Raw genomic sequence first — 21,579 nt, 5'->3', positions numbered from 1 at the left:
GGAAGGAGGGGTACCTGAGACCACAGAAAACTCCACGGGAAGAGGTTGCAGAGGAGAACTGGAAGGAGAGACCTCCGGAGCAGCCCGGAGACCAGCGGAAGGGTAGGCGCAGCGGTTCACTTTCCCCTCCCCTGCATCTCGGACTGCTGGTGGGCTCCCCAGCAGGTGGAGAGACCTGCGGACACCAGCCCAGAGATGGCCACCACCAGCGAGCGGTAAGCCTGTAGCGGACACGGCACCAGGCTCCCAACACCCGTGGGCACCTCCCTGTGCACAAACTCGAGCCACACGGCAGGCACTATATTGCCTCCTCCTCCCCTCCCCCGGCCCTATCTGTGGCTGCCCAGAGAGACAATATAGCCACCAGCCGGAGGCACCTCCAGGGAATGGGACCTTCCCTTTTGGGGCCCTCCCAGGTGCTGCTGGCATGGTGATCCTAGGAGAACGGGGCAGACCCTGAGGCTGAGAGACATAGACCCAGCTTGGGCTCTCTGTGGTGAATTGGGACTGGCACTGCTCTCCCTGGTGGGGATATAGTTTGAACTCTGGGGCCCAGAGGTCAGACCTGCAGACCAGATCCCGTGCACCCAGGTCTCGCATTGCCCGGGGCACAGAAGGGACATATGGGAACACCCTACTGAGGTGTGTGTGCCTTTGGGGGCAGATCAGTGTCCTAGAGGGCAACTCTCCTCCCAAAGGGAGGCCATGCGCCCAGCCCAGGTGGCATTCCTGCGCAGGGAACCTCCCGGCCAGCATCACAGCCAGGGGAGGCCTGGTGGTGGGAGGTCTGGCCTGCTGGCAGAGGCCCAGGAGTAGCTGCGGAGTTGGGGAGGGTGGAAAGAAGTGAGGCCCGCTCCAGACTGCGGGTCTCAGACAGCTCACCCCCACACGTAGACTTTCTGACTGAGCGGGGCCATTCCAGCCCCTCCCTGGCAGCTCTTTCTGGAAGCAGAAAACAGAACATTGGTCCCTGCTAACGGCATTGGTGGTGCATGAGGGCAGGCTTACCAAACCCAGCTCCACCCAGACTCACTCCCAGACCAGCCCACACTGAGGGGGAGAAAAGGACATACCTGGAAGTCCCAGGGCCCCACCCACCACCTGAAGCACTAGAGTGCCTCTCTAGAGGAACAAGAGCTGGTCACAGGACATAAAAACAACACTGTAGCCTGTTTCTCCAAGCAAGCGCCACCTACGGACAGGGAGGACATTCTGCACACCCTTTTCACGGCACCTACTGACTCATCATATAGGGAGTAGTCAAATCTCACCCACAGACACCACCTACTGGCTCAGAAACTAAACGAAGCATGTGAATACCCAAACAAAAACCCAAAGGAAAGAAGCAACAATTGATCGGCATGAGAAGAAATCAGTGAAGGAACTCCGGAAATATGAAGAACCAAATGGATACCACACCCCCAAAGAGGAGCACCAGCTCCTTAGAAACAACACCAACCAAAATCAGGCAACCAAAATGACAGAAGAGGAATTTCAAATGTGGATCATAAGAAAATTCAACGACCTACAAGAACAACTCAATAACCAACACAAAGAAACCACAAAAAGCCTCCAGGACCTGGAACAAAAGTTCACTAAAGTAATGGATACAATGAAGAAAAGTTTAACCGAACTCCTAGAAATGAAGAATTAATTCAGGGAACTACAAAATACAGTGGAAAGCCTCAAGAACAGGGTAGATCAAACAGAAGAAAGAATCTCAGAGATTGAAGATAACACCTTCCAATTAATTAAGTCAGTCACAGAGATAGAGCAGAGAAACAAGAGAAAAGTTCAAAGCCTACAAGAGATGTGGGATTATGTGAAAAACCTAATGTGAGGGTCATAGGGTTACCAAAGGGGAAGAAGACAACACTCAAGTGTTGGACAAGCTATTTGAAGATATAACAGAGGAAAATTTCCCAGGCCTTGCTAAAAATCTTGATATACAAGTTCAAGAAGCTTAGAGGACCCCTGGGAGATTCAATGCAAAAAGGAAGACTTCACGACATGCAGTCATCAGACTGACCAAAATATCAACTAAAGAGGCCCTTCTAAGAGCTGTAAGACGAAAGAAGCAAGTAACATACAAAGGAAAGCCAATCTGAATAACACCAGACTTCTCTACTGAGACTTTAAAGCAAGGAGAGACTGAGGCCCCATTCTCACTCTCCTGAAACAAAACAATGCCCTGCCTAGAATCTTATTCCCTGAAAAACTATGTTTTGTATGTGAAGGAGAAATCAAGACATTCTCAGATAAGCAAAGACTGAGGGAATTCACCAAGACAAGACCAGCCCTTCAAGAAGTACTCAAAACAGTGTTACCCACAGATCAGCACAATAAACACACACAACTATAAGTCTACTCAAAGCTAAAGATCAAAGTCCAGATACTACAATGGCTCAAAAGAGAAAACAAAGCAACAAAGTTCAACCCAACATAATGAACAGAAATCTGCCCCACCTATCAGTTATCTCAATAAATGTGAATGGCTTCAACTCCCCACTCAAGAGACATAGGCTGGCTGAATGCATAAAAAAACACAAGCCAAGTATCTGCTGCCTTCAGGAAACACATCTAACCTGCAAGGATGCAATTAGACTAAAGGTAAAGGGGTGGAGAACAATAGTTCAAGCAAACGGAAGCCAAAAGAAAGCTGACGTGGTGGTGCTGATTATAGATAACTTAGTTTTTAAATCAATAAAAGTAATAAAAGACAAAGAAGGTCACTATATAATGGTGAAGGGTACAGTCCAACAAGATGACATAACAATTCTAAATATATACGCACCCAAAGTTGGTGCACCCAGATTTATAAATCAAACTCTGCTGGATCTAAACAAATGGATAAACAACAACACCATAATAGCGGGAGACTTTAACACCCCACTGACAGTACAGGACAGATCCTCCAAACAGAAAATCAACAAATAAATAATGGACTTAAACAGAACCCTAGAACAAATGTGCCTGACTGACATTTATAGGACATTCTACCCCCAAACCAATGAATATACATTCTTCTCATCAGCTCATGGGTCATTCTCTAAGATTGACCATATCCTAGGACACAAAGCATGTCTCTAACAATTTAAAAAAATAGAAATTATACCATGTATCTTTTCAGACCACAATGGAATAAATGTAGAAATCGATCCTAACAGGAGTCCTCATTTCTACACAAAGTCATGGAAACTAAACAACTTTCTGCTGAATGATCACTTCATAAATGAGGAAATCAAGATGGAAATCAAAAGATTCTTTGAACTAAATGACAAAGGTGACACAAGTTACCAAAACCTGTGGGACACAGCTAAAGCAGTCCTGAGAGGAAAGTTTATTTCCATAAATGCCTATATCCAAAAATCGAAAAGATCACAAATAGACAACCTAATGAATTGTCTCAAAGAGCTGGAAAAAGAAGAACAGACCAACCCCAAACCCAGCAGAAGAAGTGAAATCATTATGATCAAATCAGAACTAAGTGAAATTGAAAACAGGGAAACTATATGGAAGATTAATAAAACAAAAAGTTGGTTCTTTGAAAAAAATAAACAAAATTGACACATCATTGGCTAGACTAATGAAAAGCAGAAAAGAAAAATCTCCAATAAGCTCCATCAGGAAAAATAAAGGAGAAATTACAACGGATGCCACAGAGATACAAGATATAATTTATGAATACTACAAAAACCTATATGCACACAAACTGGAAAATGTGGAGGAAATGGACAATTTCTTAGAAACACATAGCCTCCCTAGGCTCAACCAGGAAGAAATAGAATTCCTGAACAGACCAATATCAAATACTGAAATTGAAACAGCAATAAAAAACCTTCCTATAAAGAAAATCCCGGACTAGATGGTTTCACACCCAAATTTTGCCACACCTACAAAGAAGAATTTGTGCCTATCCTGCAGAAATTATTCCACAACATTGAGAAGGATAGAATTCTCCCCAACACATTTTATGAAGCAAACATAACCCTGATACCAAAACCAGGAAAGGATGAAACAACAAAAGAAAACTACAGACCAATATCCCGTATGAATATAGATGCAAAAATTCTCAACAAAATCCTAGCCAATCGAATCCAGGTGCTGTCAAGAAAATAATTCATCACAACCAAGTGGGCTTCATCTATAAATGTAATCCACCATATAAGCAGAAGCAAAAACAAAGACCATATGATCCTCTCAATAGACACAGAGAAAGCATTTCACAAAATTCAATATCCTTTTATGATAAGAATGCTCAATAAAATAGGCATAGACAGGGCTTACCTAAAAATGATACAAGCCATATATGACAAACCCACAGCCAACACCATTCTGACTGGGGAAAAATTGAAAGCATTACTGTTTAGAACTGGAACCAGACAAGGTTGCCCTCTATCACCACTTCTATTCTGAAACAGGAACCACTCCTCTCACCTTGCCCAAAAATCAATTCACAGTGGATAACAGACTTACACCTAATGCATGAAACTATAAGAATTCTAGAAGGAAGTATTGGAAATACTCTTACAGACTGGCCTACACAAAGAATTCATGAAGAAGACCCCAAAAGCAATCACAGCATCAACAAAAATAAATAAATGGGACCTGATCAAATTAAAAACTTCTGTATAGCCAAGGAAACTATCACAAGAACAGATAACCTACAGAATGGGAGGAAATAGTCACATGCTACATATCTGATAAAGAGCTGATAACTAAGGTCTATATAGAACTCAGAAAAATCAGCAAGAAAAAATCAAACACCCCCCTCAAAAAGTGGGCAAAGACATGAACAGAAACTTTTCAAAAGAAGACAGACTAATGGTCCAGAAACATATGAAAAAATGCTCAACATCTCTAATCAGCAGGGAAATACAAATCAAAACCACAATGAGATATCACTTAACTCCTGTGAGAATGGCCTTTATCAAAAAGTCCCAAAACAGTAAGTGCTGGCGTGGATGTAGAGAGATAGGAATACTCATATACTGCTGGTCGGACTGCAAACTAGTACAACCTCTGTGGAAAGTAATATGGAGATGCCTCAAAGAGCTACAAGTAGACTACCATTTGATCCAGCAATCCCATTACTGGGTGTCTACCCAAAGGAAAAAAGGCATTCTACAAAAAAGACATCTGCACTAGAATGTTTACAGCAACACACCTCAGAATTGCAAAGACATGAAAACAACCCAAGTGCCCATCAATACATGAGTGAATTAATAAAATGTGGTATATGTATACTATGGAGTTCTACTCAGCCACAAAAAACAACGGTGATCTAGCCTCTCTTGTATTATTCTAGATAAAGCTGGAGCCCATTCTACTACTAAGTGAAGTATCACAGAATGGAAAAACAAGCACTGCATGTGCTCACCATTAAATTGGTACTAACTGATCAACACTTAAGTGCATTCATAGTAGTAACATTCATCAGGTGTTGGGCAGGTGGGGAGACGGAGGGGATGGGCATGTTCACACCTAATGGCTGTGGTGAGCACCATCTGGAGGATGGACATGCTTGAAGTTCTTACTTGGGCGGGACAAAGGCACTGCATATAACTTAAATATTTGTACCCCCATAACATGCTGAAATTAAAAAAAAAGTTTGCCTTTTAATTTTCTATTTTTTTTTTTTTTTTGAGACAGAGTCTCGCTTTGTTGTCCAGGCTAGAGTGAGTGCCGTGACTTCAGCCTAGCTCACAGCAACCTCAAACTCCTGGGCTCAAGCAATCCTACTGCCTCAGCCTCCCTAGTAGCTGGGACTACTAGCATGCACCACCATGCCCTGCTAATTTTTTCTATACATATCAGTTGGCCAATTAATTTCTATTTATGGTAGAGACGGGGTCTCGCTCTTGCTCAGGCTGGTTTCGAACTCCTGACCTCAAGCAATCTGCCTGCCTCAGCCTCTCAGAGTGCTAGGATTACAGGCGTGAGCCACCACGCCCAGCCGATTTTCTATTTTGTTAAAAGAAAAATTTATTTATTTCCAGAGTAGTACTGTTTTTCACTGGATCCACCCAAAACTTCATTTCATCAAAAAAAAAAAAGAAATATTTCATTTTTTGAAAATATGCAATTGTTCTTTTATTCATAGAGATAAAATGCTTAAAAATGTTCTATCACAAGCAGCATTTGCTATTTTAAAAATGAGAGTATATTTAATAAGTTTAGTTACTATGTTCTTAGGGGAGGAAGTGGAATATAATAGAATTTAATTGATTTAAGATCCATAGATTCTCCAATCTGGTGGTGTCCACCCAGGTTATATTGGGGGTGATAGAAAAAAATTGAGGCCCTAAGGTTACTCATGAAAGTGCAGCCTAATTCCTGAGAAATGAAATAAAGAGGGAGCATGGTGCAGGAATGATCCAGGAGAGAAGCCAACAGATTTTTTTCAGTAAAGGGCAAGACCATAAATATTTTTTGGCATTATGAACCATATAGTCTGCTACAACTACCCAACTTTGTCACTGTAGCACAATAGAACTTTACAAAACAGGTGGTGGGCTCCATTTGGTCCAAGCGGTGTAGTTTCCTAATTCTTATTCTATACCTGGTTATAAGTAAAAAGGAGGTTGATCTAGGCAGAAAATTACTGTGAGGACCCTATGAAGATTCCTCAGTTTCTATTCTTCCTAACATCTTTCTTCTAGCAAGGTTATAAAGTTTTCCTCTGCCCCATATACCTTCCCTATAGTTAGTCATATTCACTTGAATAAACAAGCAAGCATCTCCTTTAATATTAGTCTATTTGCTATCTTGTCCAACACCAAGCTAAGAACAGGTAAACTGAATGAGAGCTCTGATTAAGTGAAAAAGATGAGGTAAAGTAAGAGGAGGAAATAAGAATAAAATCGAGCTAGTTCAAGATGGCACAGATGACTTAACTAAAACAAAATTATATGAATACAAGAATAAATAAATATATCATCATGAAGAGAAAAGGGGGAGACTAGAGAGTGGTTATCACACCATTATGGAAGGTGAAAGCAGAAAGAAACAGGTTGAAGGATGGGACAGGGTGGAAAAGTTACAGCCTTGATTATTTGAGGTAACTACAAAAGAAGACCATCTGACAATGGAAATGAAGAATGCCTGTGCTTAGAGATAGTATACAGCTAAAGGCAGTAGTGACAAAAGAGGCCAAAAAGAGGGAAATTAATCAAGAGATTGTAAATGATACAAAACCACCACTCAGCAATTCCATTCCTCTCTCCATTCATGTGTCTATAAATGTATAGAATTTATACTTTAAATTGAATGAATTATATGGGGGTGACCTAAAGTTTCCAGAGTGATTGCTGGAGTTCTAAAGTGGAAACATCTCATTCTGGTGTGTTGAAAGCCTACAATCTCATAGCCAAATCTGTATTTGTTCTCCACAAAACGAAGCCGTCAGTCAGCAAAGCTTTGTTCTATCCTGTCTAAGGCAAAAGACTTTCTCGGAGAAGGGACCTGGCAAGAATATGTTTATTTTTGTAAGAAATTGCCAAACTGTTTTCCAAAGGGGCTGTACTATTTTGCATTCCCACCAGCAATGAGAGTTCCTGTTGCTCCATATCCTTGCCAAAATTTGGTGTCAGTATTTTGAATTTTGGTTATACTGGTAGCTATGTAGTGGTCTCTCTTGTTTTAATTTGCAATTCCCTGATGATGTATGATGTTGACTATCTTTTCATATATTTATTTGCCATCTGTGTATTTTATTTTGTGAGGTGCCTATTCCAGTATTTTGTTCATTTTTTAATCAGGTGTTTGTTTCCTTATTCATAAGTTTTAAGAGTTCTTTGTATATTTTTGTATATACAAAGATATTTTGTATATCTTTATCAGATATATCCTTTGCAAATATTTTCTCCTAGTTTGGCTTGTCTTTTCATTCTCTTGAAAGTGTTTTCCACACAGCATAAGACGTTTTTAATGTTAAAGTAATCCAGCTTACCAATTATTTCTTTCATGGAGTGTGCCTTTGATGTTGTATCTAAAAGGCCATCATTATACCCAAGGTCATCTAGATTTTCTCCTATGTTACCTTCTAGGGTTATAGTTTTGTGTTTTACATTCAGGTCTATGATCCATTTTGAGTTAATTTTGGTGAAACGTATAAGGTCTGTGTCTAGATTCATTTTTTTTTTTGGCATGTGGGTGTCCACTTGTTCCAGCACCACTTATTGAAAGGGTTGTGTTTCCTCCATTGTATTGCCTTTACTCCTTTGTCAAAGATCAGTTGACTGTGCTTATGTGGGTCTATTTCTCAGCTCTCTATTTTGTTCAATTGATCTATTTGTCTAGTCTTTCACCAACACCACACTGTCTTGATTGTTGTAGCTTTATGCTAAGTATTGAAGTTGGATAATGTCAGTTCTCTGACTTTGTTCTTTTCTTTGAAATTGAGTTCGCTTTTCTGAGTCTTTTGCCTGCCCATATCAACTTTAGAATAAAAATAATTCGTTGGAATTTTGACTGGGGTTACATTGGATCTATTGATCAAGTCAGGAAGAACAGACATAGTTTTTCATGAATATGGAATATCTCTCCATTTATTTAGATCTTTGATTTCTTCCATCAGAGTTTTATAGTTTTCCTCATATAGATCGTGTACATATTTTGTTAGGTTTACATCTAAGAATTTCGTTTTTTGTGGTACTACTATAAATGGCATTGTGTTTTTAATTTCAAATTCCATTTGTTCATTGTGGTATATAGGAAAGCAATTGACTTTTTTGTGTTACCCTTGTATACTGCAACCTTAGTTGGTCCAGATTTTTACTTGATTCAATCAGATTTTCTACCTATAACATCATGTCATCTGTAAACAAAGACAGCTTTGTTTCTTCCTTCCTAACCTGTACATTTTTTATTTAATCTCCTTGCTTTATTGCACCAGTACAATGTTGAAAAGGAGTGGTAAGAGAAGACATTCTTGTCTTGGTACTGATCTTATAGGAAAACCTAGTTTCTCACCAATAAGTAAATTAGCTGTAGGTTTTTAGTGGACCTTCTTTATCAAGTTGAGGAAGTTTCCACCCTATTCCTAGATTTCTGACGAGTTTTTTTTTTTTAATTATGTATGGGTGTTGAATTTTTTCAAATGCCTTTTCTGCATCTACTGATATGATCATGTGAACTTTTTTGTTTAGCCTGTTGATGTGATGATTACATTACTTAATTTTTGAATGATGAATTATCCTTGAATACCTGGGATAAATCCCACTTAGTCCCACTGGTGTATAATCCATTTATACATTGTTTAATTAATTTGTTCACATTTTGTTAACTTTTGCATCTATGTTCATGAAAGATAGTGTTCTGTAGATATTGGTCTTGTAATATTTTTGTCAGGTTTTGATATTACTAATGCTGGCCTTCTAGAATAAATTGGGAAATATTCCCTCTACTTCTATCTTCTAGAATAGATTGTAGAGAGAACTGTTATAATTTTATCCTTAAGTGTTTGGTAGAATTCACCAATGAAGTCATCTGGGCCTAGTACTTTCTGTTTGGGAAGGTTCCTAAATATTGACTCAATTTCTTTAATAGATATAGGCCTGTTCAGATTATCTATTTCCTCTTGTGTGAGTTTTTGCAGATTGTGTCTTTCAAGGAATTGGTCCATGTTATTTATGTTATTGAATTCATGGGCATAAGAGTTGTTGATAGTATTGTTTATTAGCCTTCTAATGCCAATGGGATCTGTAGTGATGCTCCTCTTTTATTTCTGATATAAATACTTTGAGTCTTCTCTTTTTTCTTAGCTTGGCAAAAGTTTTTTCAATTTTATTGACCTTTTCAAAGAACCATCTTTTGGTGTCATTGAATTTCTATATTGATTTCCTCTTTGTTTTTTCTTTTTTTAAGAACATGGACCTCAGGTGAGATTTCTTGTTTTTAATTTCATTTATTTCTGCTCTAAAGTTTATCATTCTTTTTCTTCTGCTTATTTTGAATTCAATTTGCTCTCCCTTTCTACCTTACTATGGTGGAAGCTTAACTTGTTGATTTTAGATCTTTCTATTTTTCTAATAAGAAAAATTATTAAGTACTATAAATTTCCTCCATGCACTGTTTTTGCTGCATTCCATAAATATTGATAAGTTGTATTTTCATATTTAGTTCAAAGAATTTTCAAATTTTTCTTGAGATTTCTTCTTTGAGTGTTATTTAGAATTGTGTTGTTGAATCTTCAAGTATTTGGGGATTTTTCAAGCTCCGTTTTGGTTATTGATTTCTAATTTAAATCCATTGTTATCTAAAAGTCTATACTGTATGATTTTTATTCTTCTAAATTCATTAAGGTGTGTTTTATAGCTCAGAATATGGTCTATCTTAGTGAATGTTCCATGTGAGCTTGAGCAGAATTTGTATTTTGCTGTTGTTGAATGAAGTAGTCTACAGATGTCAATTACATCCAGTTGATTGAGTTCACCCATATCTTTATTGAATTTCTGCCTCTGGATCTGTCCATTCCTGATAGAGAGCTATTGAAGTCTCCAATTAGAAAAGTGGATTCACCTATTTCTCCTTACAGTTTTATCAGTTTTTTACTCATGTATTTTTTTTTTAAGATCAAGAGTCTCACAATATTGCCCAGGCTGGTCTTAAACTCAAGATAGCTTGGGCTCAAGCTATCCTCCTGCCTTAGATTCCCAAGTAGCTGGGACTACAGGCATGCCACCATGCCTGGCTTGGCTCATGTACTTTGATGCTCTTTTGTTAGGCATGTACGTATTAAGGATGATCTTGTCTTTTTGGAGAATTAACCCCTTTATTATTATGTAATGATTCTCTTTATCCCTGCTAGCTTTTCATTGCTCAGAAATCTGCTTTCTGAAATGAATATAGCTAATTTATTATTCCTTTTATTAGTGTTTAAATGGCATATCTTTCTCCAACCCTTAATCAATATGTGTCTTGTTAATAACATATAGCTGGGTCTTATTTTTTTTATCCACTCTGACAATGTCTGTATTTTATCTAGTGTATTTAGACCATTGACATTTAAAATGATTACTGATTTAGTTGGATTAAGATCTACCATGTTCGTTCCTGTTTGCTATTCATTGCTCTTCTTTATTTCTATTTTTTCTTCCACTATTTTTCTGCCTTTTGTGGCTTTAATTGAGTATTTTATATGATTCTATTTTCTCTCAGCATGTCAATTATGCTTTTTATAATGGTTGCCTGAGTTTGCAACATACACTTACAACTAATCCAAGTCCACTTTCAAACAACACTATTATCACTTTACATGTAGAGCAAGTACCTTATAATACCAAAATATCCTTAATTCTTTCCTCCCATTTCTTGTATCTTGCTATCATTCCTTTTCTGTATACATAAACTATAGTCATCAAATACATTGTTGCTATTATTAATTTGAAAAAATTGTTATCTATTAGGTAAATTAAGAATAAGAAAACGAAAAGGTTTTATTTTACCTTCATATATTCCCTTTCAAATATTCTTCCTTGTTTATGTAGATCTGAGTTTCTGACCTATATCATTTTCCTTCTCTTTAAAGGCAAGTCTACTGGTAATAAATTGCCTCAATTTTTGTTTATATGAGAAAATCTTTATTTCTCCTTCACTTTTGAAGGATAGTTTCACAGGATACAGAATTCTAGATTGGTGTTTTTTTTCTCAACATTTTAAATATTTCACTCCACCCTATTCTTGTTCACCTGGTTTCTGAGAAGAAGTTGGATGTAATTCCTATCCTTTGATCCTTTATAGGTAAGATTTTTCCTTTGGCTTCTATCAAAATTTTTTCTTTATCTTTAATGTTCCTGAAATTTGAATATGATATGCCTAGATGAAGTTTTTTGGACAACTATCCTTTTTGGTATTCTCTAAGCTTTCTGGATCTGTGATTTGGCATCTGACTTTAATCTGGGGGAAAATCTCAGCCATTATGGCTTCAAATATGTCTTCTGTTCCTTCCTGTCTTTCTTTTTCTCTTCTGGTATTCCCATTTCATGTTTGTAACACCTTTTGTAGTTGTCCCACAGTTCATGGATATTCTGTTCCATTTTTGTTAAGTAATTTTTCCCTTTGATTTTCAAATTTAGAAGTTTCTATTGACATGTTCTCAAACTCAGAGATTCTTTCTCAGTTATGTTCAATCTATTAATGAACCCAACAAAGGCATTCTTCATTTCCGTTGTTGTTGTTGTGTATGTGTGTGTGTGTGTGTGTTTTGAGACAGTCTTGCTCTGTGGCTCAGGGTAGAGTGCAGTGATGTCATCATAGCCCACTGCAACCTCAAACTCCTGGGCTCAAGTGATCCTCCTGCCTCAGCCTCCTGAGTAGCTGGGACTACAGGCATGCACCACTATGACACCTGGCTAATTTTTCTGTTTTGAGTATTACAGAAATGGGGTCTTGCTCTTTCTCAGGCTGGTCTAAAACTCCTGAGCCAAGCTATCCTCCTGCCTCGGCCTCCCAAGAATGCTAGGATTGTACACATGAGCCACAACACCTGGCCTGTTGCTGTGTTTTTGATCTCTAGCATTTCTTTCTTATTCTTTCCAACAATCTCCATCTTTGTTTACAATATCTATCTGTTCTTATATGTTGTCTACTTTTTTCCATTAGGAACCCTAGCGTATTAATCATGATTGTTTTAAATTCATAGTCTGATAATTATAACATCCCTGGTATATCTTGGTCTGGTACTGATACTTGTTTTGCCTCTTCAAACTGTGGGATGTTGTTTTTTGTTTTTGTTTTTGTTTTTTTTTTTTTGCCTTTTAATACCCTTATACATTTTTTTAGTTGAAATGTGAATGTGATGTACTGGGTAAAAGGACCTGAAATAAATATGACTTTAGTAATGTGATGGTAAGGTCTGGGGGAGGGAATGTTCTATAGCCCTGTGACTAGGTCTCAGTGTTTTAGTGAGCCTGTATCTCTTAGTTGTGAACTTCACAGGTATATTTTGGTTTTTCAGTTGGTACAGAATGGTTAGAGGGGGCTGGAGTTGGGTATTTCCCTTCAACTATGTGGAAGGCTAGAGAGAACTGGTTGGAGTTGGGTATTTCCCTTCCCCTAGGTTGGTTAGGCTCTGATAAAATACTTTCTCTTGAGAGCAATCTTTATTAAGAAGAATAGAATGCTGGGTGTATTTCACAATGGTTACTTTTCCCCTTCCTTGGTATTTTACCTCTCCCCCTGCAGGTTGGCTGCACAAGATAAAACTTATGAAAGTGTGGGTCTCTCCCATTCCATGACTGGGCCCCTCCTTGAATTTTAAACTCTCAGACTTATCCACACAGAGATTCAGCCAATTTATTAATTATACTTTAGGCTTCCCTACTCTGCCACTGGTTTCTGCTCCTATAAGTTATGATTTTCTGAACCCAACTGTCTCTCCTATTTTTGTTTGCCCTTTGATTCACTTCTCTGATGGATCTAAGAAGAGTTATTAATTTTTCAGTTTGTTGTATGTTTTATTTGTTGTTAGGACAGAGTGATGACTTCTAAGCTCTTTACATGTGGAACTGGAAATTGGAAGTCTGTGGCATAATATTTTTGAACCCTAAACTACCAAGACTACCAACTTCATAAAACTGATGATAAGATTTTAATGGATAAATGCTGTTCCCAAGATTACTTGAAAATCATAGTTGGGTGTATAAAAAGCTTTTCTTTAACACACTGAATGCCACACCAGAAAACAAATTTTTCTTTGGGGCCACAGTGTTTTATTATGAAAATAGAATAAAAACTTCAAAAACAAAATGATCCTTTCGAATTTGATGAAAAATTTGTATTTTTTATTGTTTTCTGTGCATGAGTTATATGCAACTTGAAAAATAGTTCACGTGGGTCCCATGGTAAAGAGACATGTAAGTTACGTATGCTTCATAAGGCCCTGAGCTCAAAACTAGCATGAGTTAAATACAACTCACATGGAAGTCAATATGTTAATTTAGTTAAAGGAAAAACAACTGACTAAAAACATATTAGTACTTTCATTAAAAATTAAAAAGAAACAGAAGATGGCGGATGAGAAACACCACCAGACAGAGTGTCTCTGCAAAAAAGACAGATTCTAGCAGAAATTAGAAGAAAGAAGCAAGAAGACGAGCATACAGCAGACGAGGGTCGGAAGGAGGGGTACCTGAGACCACGGGAGACTCCACGGGAGGAGGCTGCGGAGAAGAACTGGAAGCTGAGACCGCCGGAGCAGCCCGGAGACCAGCGGGAAGGACACCACCTCCCGGCGCAGAAACTAAACAAGGCGAGTGAATACCCAACCGAAAACCTAAAGGAAAGAAACAACAACTGATCGACATGGAAAGAAATCAGCGAAGGAACTCAGAAATATGAAGAACCAAACGGAAAACTCACCCCCCAAAGAGGAGCACCAGCCCCCTAGAAAGAGACATGAACCAAACAACCAAAACCCAAAGATTAAAGGCCAGATATTACAATGGCTCATGAGAGAAATCAAAGCAACAACATCCAACCAAAATGAGAAGAGGAATTTCGAATGTGGATCATAAGAAAATTCAATGACCTGCAAGAACAACTCAATAACCAACACAAAGAAACCACAAAAAGCCTCCAGGACTTGGAACAAAAGTTCACTAAAGAAATCGACACAAAGAAGAAAAGTTTAACCGAACTCCTAGAAATGAAGAATCAATTCAGGGAACTACAAAATACAGTGGAAAGCCTCAAGAACAGGGTAGATCAAACAGAAGAAAGAATCTCAGAGATTGAAGATAACACCCTCCAATTAAATAAATCAGTCACAGAGATAGAGCAGAGAAACAAGAGAAAAGAGCAAAGCCTACAAGAGATGTGGGATTATGTGAAGAAACTTAATGTGAGGGTTATAGGATTACCAGAAGGGGGAAAAGAAAACACTCAAGGGTTGGACAAGCTATTTGAAGATATAATAGAGGAAAATTTAATATATAATTTAAGATATAATATAGGAAATATATTATAGGAGATATAATAGAGGAAAATTTCCCAGGCCTTGCTAAAAATCTCGATATATACAAGTTAAAGAAGCTCAGAGGACCCCTGGGAGATTCAATGCAAACAGGAAGACATCATGACATGAAGTCATCAGACTGACCAAAATATCAACTAAAGAGGCCTTCTAATAGCTGTAAGATGAAAGAAGCAAGTAACATACAAGGGAAAGCCAATTCAAATAACACTAGACTTCTCCACTGAGACTTTACAAGCAAGGAGAGACCATTCTCACTCTCCTGAAACAAAACAATGTCCAGCCTTGAATCTTATTCCCTGCAAAACTAAGCTTCGTAAATGAAGGAGAAATAAAGACATTCTCAGATAAGCAAAGTCTCAGATAATTCACAAGACAAGACCAGCCCTACAAGAAGTACTCAAAACAGTGTTACGCACGGAACACCATAATAACTCACGAATATAAAGACAACCAAAACACAAAGATTAAAGGCCAGATATTACAATGGCTCAAGAGAGAAATCAAAGCAACAACATCCAACCCAACAGAATGAACAGTAATCTACCTTACCTATCAGTTCTCTCAATAAATGTGAATGGCTTAAACTCTCCACTCAAGAGACATAGGCTGGCTGAATGGATAAGAAAATACAGGCCAAGTATATGCTATCTTCAGGAAACACATCTAACCTGCAAGGATGCATACAGACTAAAAGTAAAAGGGTGGAGATCAGTATTCCAACTAAGTGGAAGCCAAAAGAAGGCTGGCGTGGCAGTTCTAATTTCAGATGATTTAGTTTTTAAACCAACAAGAGTAGTGAAAGACAAAGAGGGTCTTTGGTGAAGGGCACAGTTCAACAAGAAGAGATAGCAATTTGAAATATATATGCACCCAACTTAGGTGCACCCAGATTCATAAAGGAAACCTTACTGGATCTAAGCAAATTGATTAATAGCAACTCCATAATCACTGGAGATTTCAACACCCCACTGATGGCACAAGACAGATCCTCCAAACAGAAAATTAATAAAGAAATAATGGACTTAAACAAAACTCTAGAACAATTGGATCTGACTGACATTTACAGGACATTCTACTCCAAACCCACTGAATTATACATTCTTCTCATCATCTCATGGTATATTCTCTAAGATTGACCATATCCTAGGATACAAAGTAAACCTCAAGAAATTTAAAAAAATAGAAATCATACCATCTATCTTCTCAGATCATAGTGGAATAAAAGGAGAAATCAACCCTAACAGAAACTCACATTTCTACACAAACACATGGAAATTAAACAACCTCCTTCTAAATGATTATTTCATAAACGAAGAAATCAAGATGGAAATAAAAAAATTCTATGAACAAAATGACAATGGAGAGACAAGTTATCAAATCCTCTGGGACACAGCTAAAGCAGTTCTGAGAGGAAAGTTTATCTACATAAGTGCCTATAACCAAAAGTCAAAAAGATCACAAATAGACAATCTAATGAAACGACTCAAAGAGCTGGAAAAAGAAGAACAGACCAACCCCAAACCCAGCAGAAGAAGTGAAATCAACAAGATCAAATCAGAACTAAACGAAATTGAAAAGAGGGAAGCTATACAGGAGATTAATAAAACAAAAAGTTGGTTCTTTGAAAAAATAAACAAAATTGACACGCCACTGGCTAGGCTAAGGAAAAGCAGAAAAGAGAAATCTCTAATAAGCTCCACCAGGAACAAAAAGGAGATATCACAACTGATCCCAAGGAGATACAAGATATAATTTATGAGTACTACAAAAATCTTTATTCACACAAATTGGAAAATGTGGAGGAAATGGACAAATTTCTAGAAACACACAGCCTCTCTAGGCTCAACCAGGAAGAAATAGATTTCCTGAACAGTCCAATCTCAAGAGCTGAAATAGAAACAGCAATTAAAAATCTCCCTAAAAAGAAAAGTCCCAGTCCAGATGGTTTCACACCCGAATTTTACCACACTTACAAAGAAGAACTAGTACTTATCTTGCAGAAACTATTCCACAACATCGAGAAGAACAGAAACCTCCCTGACACCTTTTATGAAGCAAATATTACTCTGATACCAAAACCAGGAAAGGATGCAACAAAACTTAGCTAAACTGAATCCAGACGCTTATCAAAAAAATAATCCATCACGACCAAGTGTGCTTCATCCCAGGGATGCAGGGATGGTTCAACATATGTAAATCTATAAATGCAATTCACCACATAAACAGAAGCAAAAGCAAAGACCACATGATTCTTTCAATAGATGCAGAAAAAGCTTTTGACAAAATTCAACACCTTTCATGAAATGAACACTTAATAAAATAGGCATAAAAGGAACATACCTAAAAATGATATAAGCCATATATGACAGACCCATAGCCAGCATCATACTGAATGGGGAAAAACTGAAAGCATTCCCACTTAGAACTGCAACCAGACAAGGCTGCCCACTATCTCCACTTCTATTCAACATAGTGCTGGAAGTCCTGGCTACAGCAATCAGACAGGAAAGTGGAATTAAAGGGATCCAAATAGGGGCAGAAGAGATCAAACTTTCACTGTTTGCTGATGATATGATATATTTAGAAAACCCCAAAGATTCAACAAGAAACTCCTGGAACTGATCAATGAATTTAGTAAAGTCTCAGGATACAAAATCAATACACAGAAATCAGAGGCATTCATATATGCCAACAACAATCAAATCGAGAACCAAATCAAAGACTCAATTCCCTTCACAATAGCAACAAAGAAATTAAAGTACCTAGGAATATATTTAACCAAGGAGGTAAAAGACCTCTACAGGGAGAACTATGAAACACTGAGGAAGGAAATAGTAGAGGATGTAAACAGATGGAAATCCATACCATGCTCGTGGATCGGCAGACTCAATATCATCAAAATGTCTATACTACCCAAACTGATCTACAGATTCAATGCAATACCTATTAAAATCCTATCAGCATTCTTCACAGATATAGAAAAAATAATTTTACGCTTCATATGGAACCAAAGAAGACCCTGAATATCAAAAGCAATTCTAGGCCACAAAAACAAAATGGGAGGTATTAATATGCCAGATATCAAACTATACTACAAAGCTGTAGTAATTAAATCAATCTGGTATTAGCACAAAAATAGGAATATTGACCAGTGGAACAGATCTGAGAACTTGATATAAAACCACCCTCATATAGCCATCTATCTTTGACAAAGCAGACAAAAATATATGCTGGGGAAAAGAATGCCTTTTCAATAAATGGTGCTGGGAAAACTGGATAGCCACTTGTAGAAGGCTAAAGCAGGACCCGCACCTTTCACCTCTCACAAAAATCAACTCACGCTGGATAACAGACTTAAACCTAACATATGAAAGTATTAGAATTCTAGAGGAAAACATTGGAAACACTCTCCTAGACGTCGGCCTAGGCAAAGAGTTTATGAAGAAATCCCTAAAGGCAATCACAGCAGCAACAAAAATAAATAAATGGGACATGATCAAACTACAAAGCTTCTGCACAGCCAAAGAAACAGTCATGAAAGAAACAGACAACCTACAGAATGGGAGAAAATTTTTGTATCCTACGTATCCGATAAAGGGCTGATAACTAGAATATACTTAGAACTCACGAAAATCAGCAAGAAAAAAATCAAATAACCCTATTAAAAAGTGGGCAAAGGACTTGAACAGAAACTTTTCTAAAGAAGACAGAAGAATGGCCAACAAACATATGAAAAAATGCTCATCATCTCTAATCATCAGGGAAATGCAAATCAAAACCACAATGAGATATCACTTAACTCCAGTGAGAATGGCCTTTATCAGAAAGTCTCCGAATAACAAATGCTGGCGTGGATGCAGATAGAGAGGAACACTCCTACACTGCTGGCGGGACTGCAAACTAGTTCAACCTCTGTGGAAAGCAATATGGAGATACCTTAAAGCGATACAAGTAGATCTACCAGTTGATCCAGCAATCCCATTGCTGGGCATCTACCCAAAAGATCCAATGACACTCTACAAAAAAGACACCTGCACTCGAATGTTTATAGCAGCACAATTCATAATTGCAAGGCTGTGGAAACAGCCCAAGTGCCCATCAATCCAAGAATGGATTAATAAAATGTGGTATATGTATACCATGGAGTACTATTCAGCTCTAATAAACAACGGTGATGTAGCACATCTTATATTTTCCTGGTTAGAGCTGGAACCCATACTACTAAGTGAAGTATCCCAAGAATGGAAAAACAAGCACCACATATATTCACCAGCAAACTGGTATTAACTGAGCAGCACCTAAGTGGACACATAGGTACTACAGTAATAGGGTATTGGGCAGGTGGGAGGGGGGAGGGGGGTGGGTATATACATACATAATGAGTGAGATGTGCACGGTCTGGAGGATGGTCATGCTGGAAACTCAGACTTGTGGGGGAGGGGGGAAAGGGCATTTATTGAAACCTTAAAATCTGTACCCCTATAATGTGCTGCAATAAAAATAATAATAAAAAAACAATAAAAAGAAATAAAAAAGGAACAATAGCCAAAATTCTAAATCTACAAGCCTAGTTATCTATTCCCTTGGGAGTATGTGAGCCATCCCCCAAATAAGATACCTTAAACAAATAAATAAATAAACCTTAAATAAACAGTGTGATTCAATATGCTAAGACTGACTTCTGTATGTTATTGAGAGTTTAGATTGCTTATTTAAATTTAACTTATATATACTGTGGTGTTGGAGAATTAACTATCATTTATAGAGAAACTACAGTTCTACTCCCTTTTATAATGCAGAGTGTATGCTGTTTTAAGGGTTTCTTTGGTTGTCTAATTTTACTTATACAGGGTTATATATTACTTATTCCATGACAGAACGGAGTGAATATTCCTAACAGTGACATGTTCTAAGCACACCCAGAGACTGGGTATAAAGGAGACAGTATGAATATAGGGTGTGTATGTTTTGACAGAAAGAGAGATTTCAAAAAAGACAGTGCAATAATATACATGCCCAAAATAGAAACATGGAAAATCCCCTTTTCCTATAAATGTCTCTAAAACTGCTAAATCAAAAATGAAGTAAAAAGAGAGGAGGGAATGAGTTATAGATCTAAGTTTAGAGCTACAATACTTTCCAAACTCAGTGGTAACCTTCGGTAACCAAGACATTTCTGTATCTTTCACAGGCTCTGGCCCTACTCCTAACAACTACTCTATAGAAACTGCTCACTCAATAGATAGTGTCATGGGAACATATGTGTATTTACAAAGGAGTCCAATCACTTACACTGGCAGATGAAGATCATTCAAATTCAGAGAAAAGTTTGATTCAGGGCCTTCAAAATACTGATGTTAATTAAAAAGTAGCCTTTACTAATGAAAAATCAATAAATAAAATTTGCTTCAAAAGTTTAAAGTTAGCAAGCAGCAAATAAGAAAGTAAAATTTTAAAACTTAAATTATTTATTCCTTATATTTTAATCTAATTTTTATTCTCTATAGGCTGTATATTTTGGAGGTTGAAATCTCTTAAGGTTAATCATACAGAATATTTAGGAAAAAAATCCCAAGAGAACCTTTATAAATATTTGATAACAATGAGATGCTTTAAAATTCATTGGGAAAGCAAGTTTATACAACTCTACAAAGTTGCAGGTATTTTAAAACTTGGGGCCTAATTTTAATAGAAACCGTAACATTGCCAGGATTATAATGTTCTTTGTAGCTAACTTGAAACTAAATGTCAAAAGTAGGTTTTAAATATAAATCTTTAATCAATGCTGCTTCTAATCTCAAAAATTTAGCATAAAAAGACATGAAAAATATTAAAATATAGACCTCTTAGGCAATATATGGTTCCTGTTTTTATCTTTGAAAGATGCAAGGACATACTTCCTCTTTGTTCACATATTGCTTGTAACAGAGTTGGTCATCTGTCTGATCTACAGTATAGAGATTAATCAGTGGCTTTGTTGTCTCATGTTTTAATATTCATCAAATATATTTCTCATTTTCTCTGCATTTACATTCTTATTTCACATACCATTTGTAATAATTACATTCAATATTCCTTGTGGAGGACAAAAAGTGTGTTTACTGTTTTTCATCTGTGATTTTGTTTCTTCTGTTTCTTCAATTTCTTCCCGTGCACTTCTATCAGGAGTGATGAGGATCTGAGGTAAGACAAGTAAGTCTTTTAGGAACTATACTTTTCATATAATTTTATAAATGTCCTAAGCCACCAAAAATCATAATTAAATCCACATTATTACTGTCAACATGGGGAGTCACACATACAAAAGAAGATTCATGCTTTACATCAATAGGTATTAGGGCATGTTGTAGTAGTGCATTTTGCAAGGCAACTTGATTTAGTCTTTTAATAGACTTGAGTCCCTACCATTTTCATTTACCATTTATGAATAAGTGAGCCTGTAGTGTAGGCATAATAATTAAAAGTGTCCATCCTCTGTTTACTTCCCAAAGATTATTCACCAAAACTTTTATCAAATGAAAATACAACAAAATTGGAAAGGAAGTGAAAGATAACTTTATTTGGGCTCATCTCATTTGCAAAATTGTTTAACTGTCACCCCT

General features: G+C 37.3%; 1 protein-coding gene across 6 annotated transcripts in view; it reads right to left on the bottom strand.

Annotated features, from left to right (window-relative positions):
• Window positions 1–21,579, bottom strand: part of LOC105874811 (sodium/hydrogen exchanger 9B1-like) — a 99,479-nt gene that overhangs the window by 45,080 nt on the left and 32,820 nt on the right. For 2 of the 6 annotated variants that reach the window (XM_075998604.1, XM_075998606.1), the window contains exon 1: window positions 21,026–21,179. In XM_075998604.1, the coding sequence (XP_075854719.1) occupies window positions 21,026–21,089 (64 nt within the window). In that variant the 5' untranslated portion in view covers window positions 21,090–21,179. Of the gene's footprint in view, window positions 1–21,025; window positions 21,180–21,579 lie in introns of those variants that run through there. The other 4 variants (XM_012770941.2, XM_012770943.2, XM_012770940.3 and 1 more) reach the window with 3 other exon arrangements.

This window comes from Microcebus murinus, chromosome 29 (genome assembly GCF_040939455.1).
Source record: "Microcebus murinus isolate Inina chromosome 29, M.murinus_Inina_mat1.0, whole genome shotgun sequence".
Lineage (NCBI taxonomy): Eukaryota > Metazoa > Chordata > Mammalia > Primates > Cheirogaleidae > Microcebus > Microcebus murinus.
This window is presented reverse-complemented; position numbering and strand designations above follow the sequence as displayed.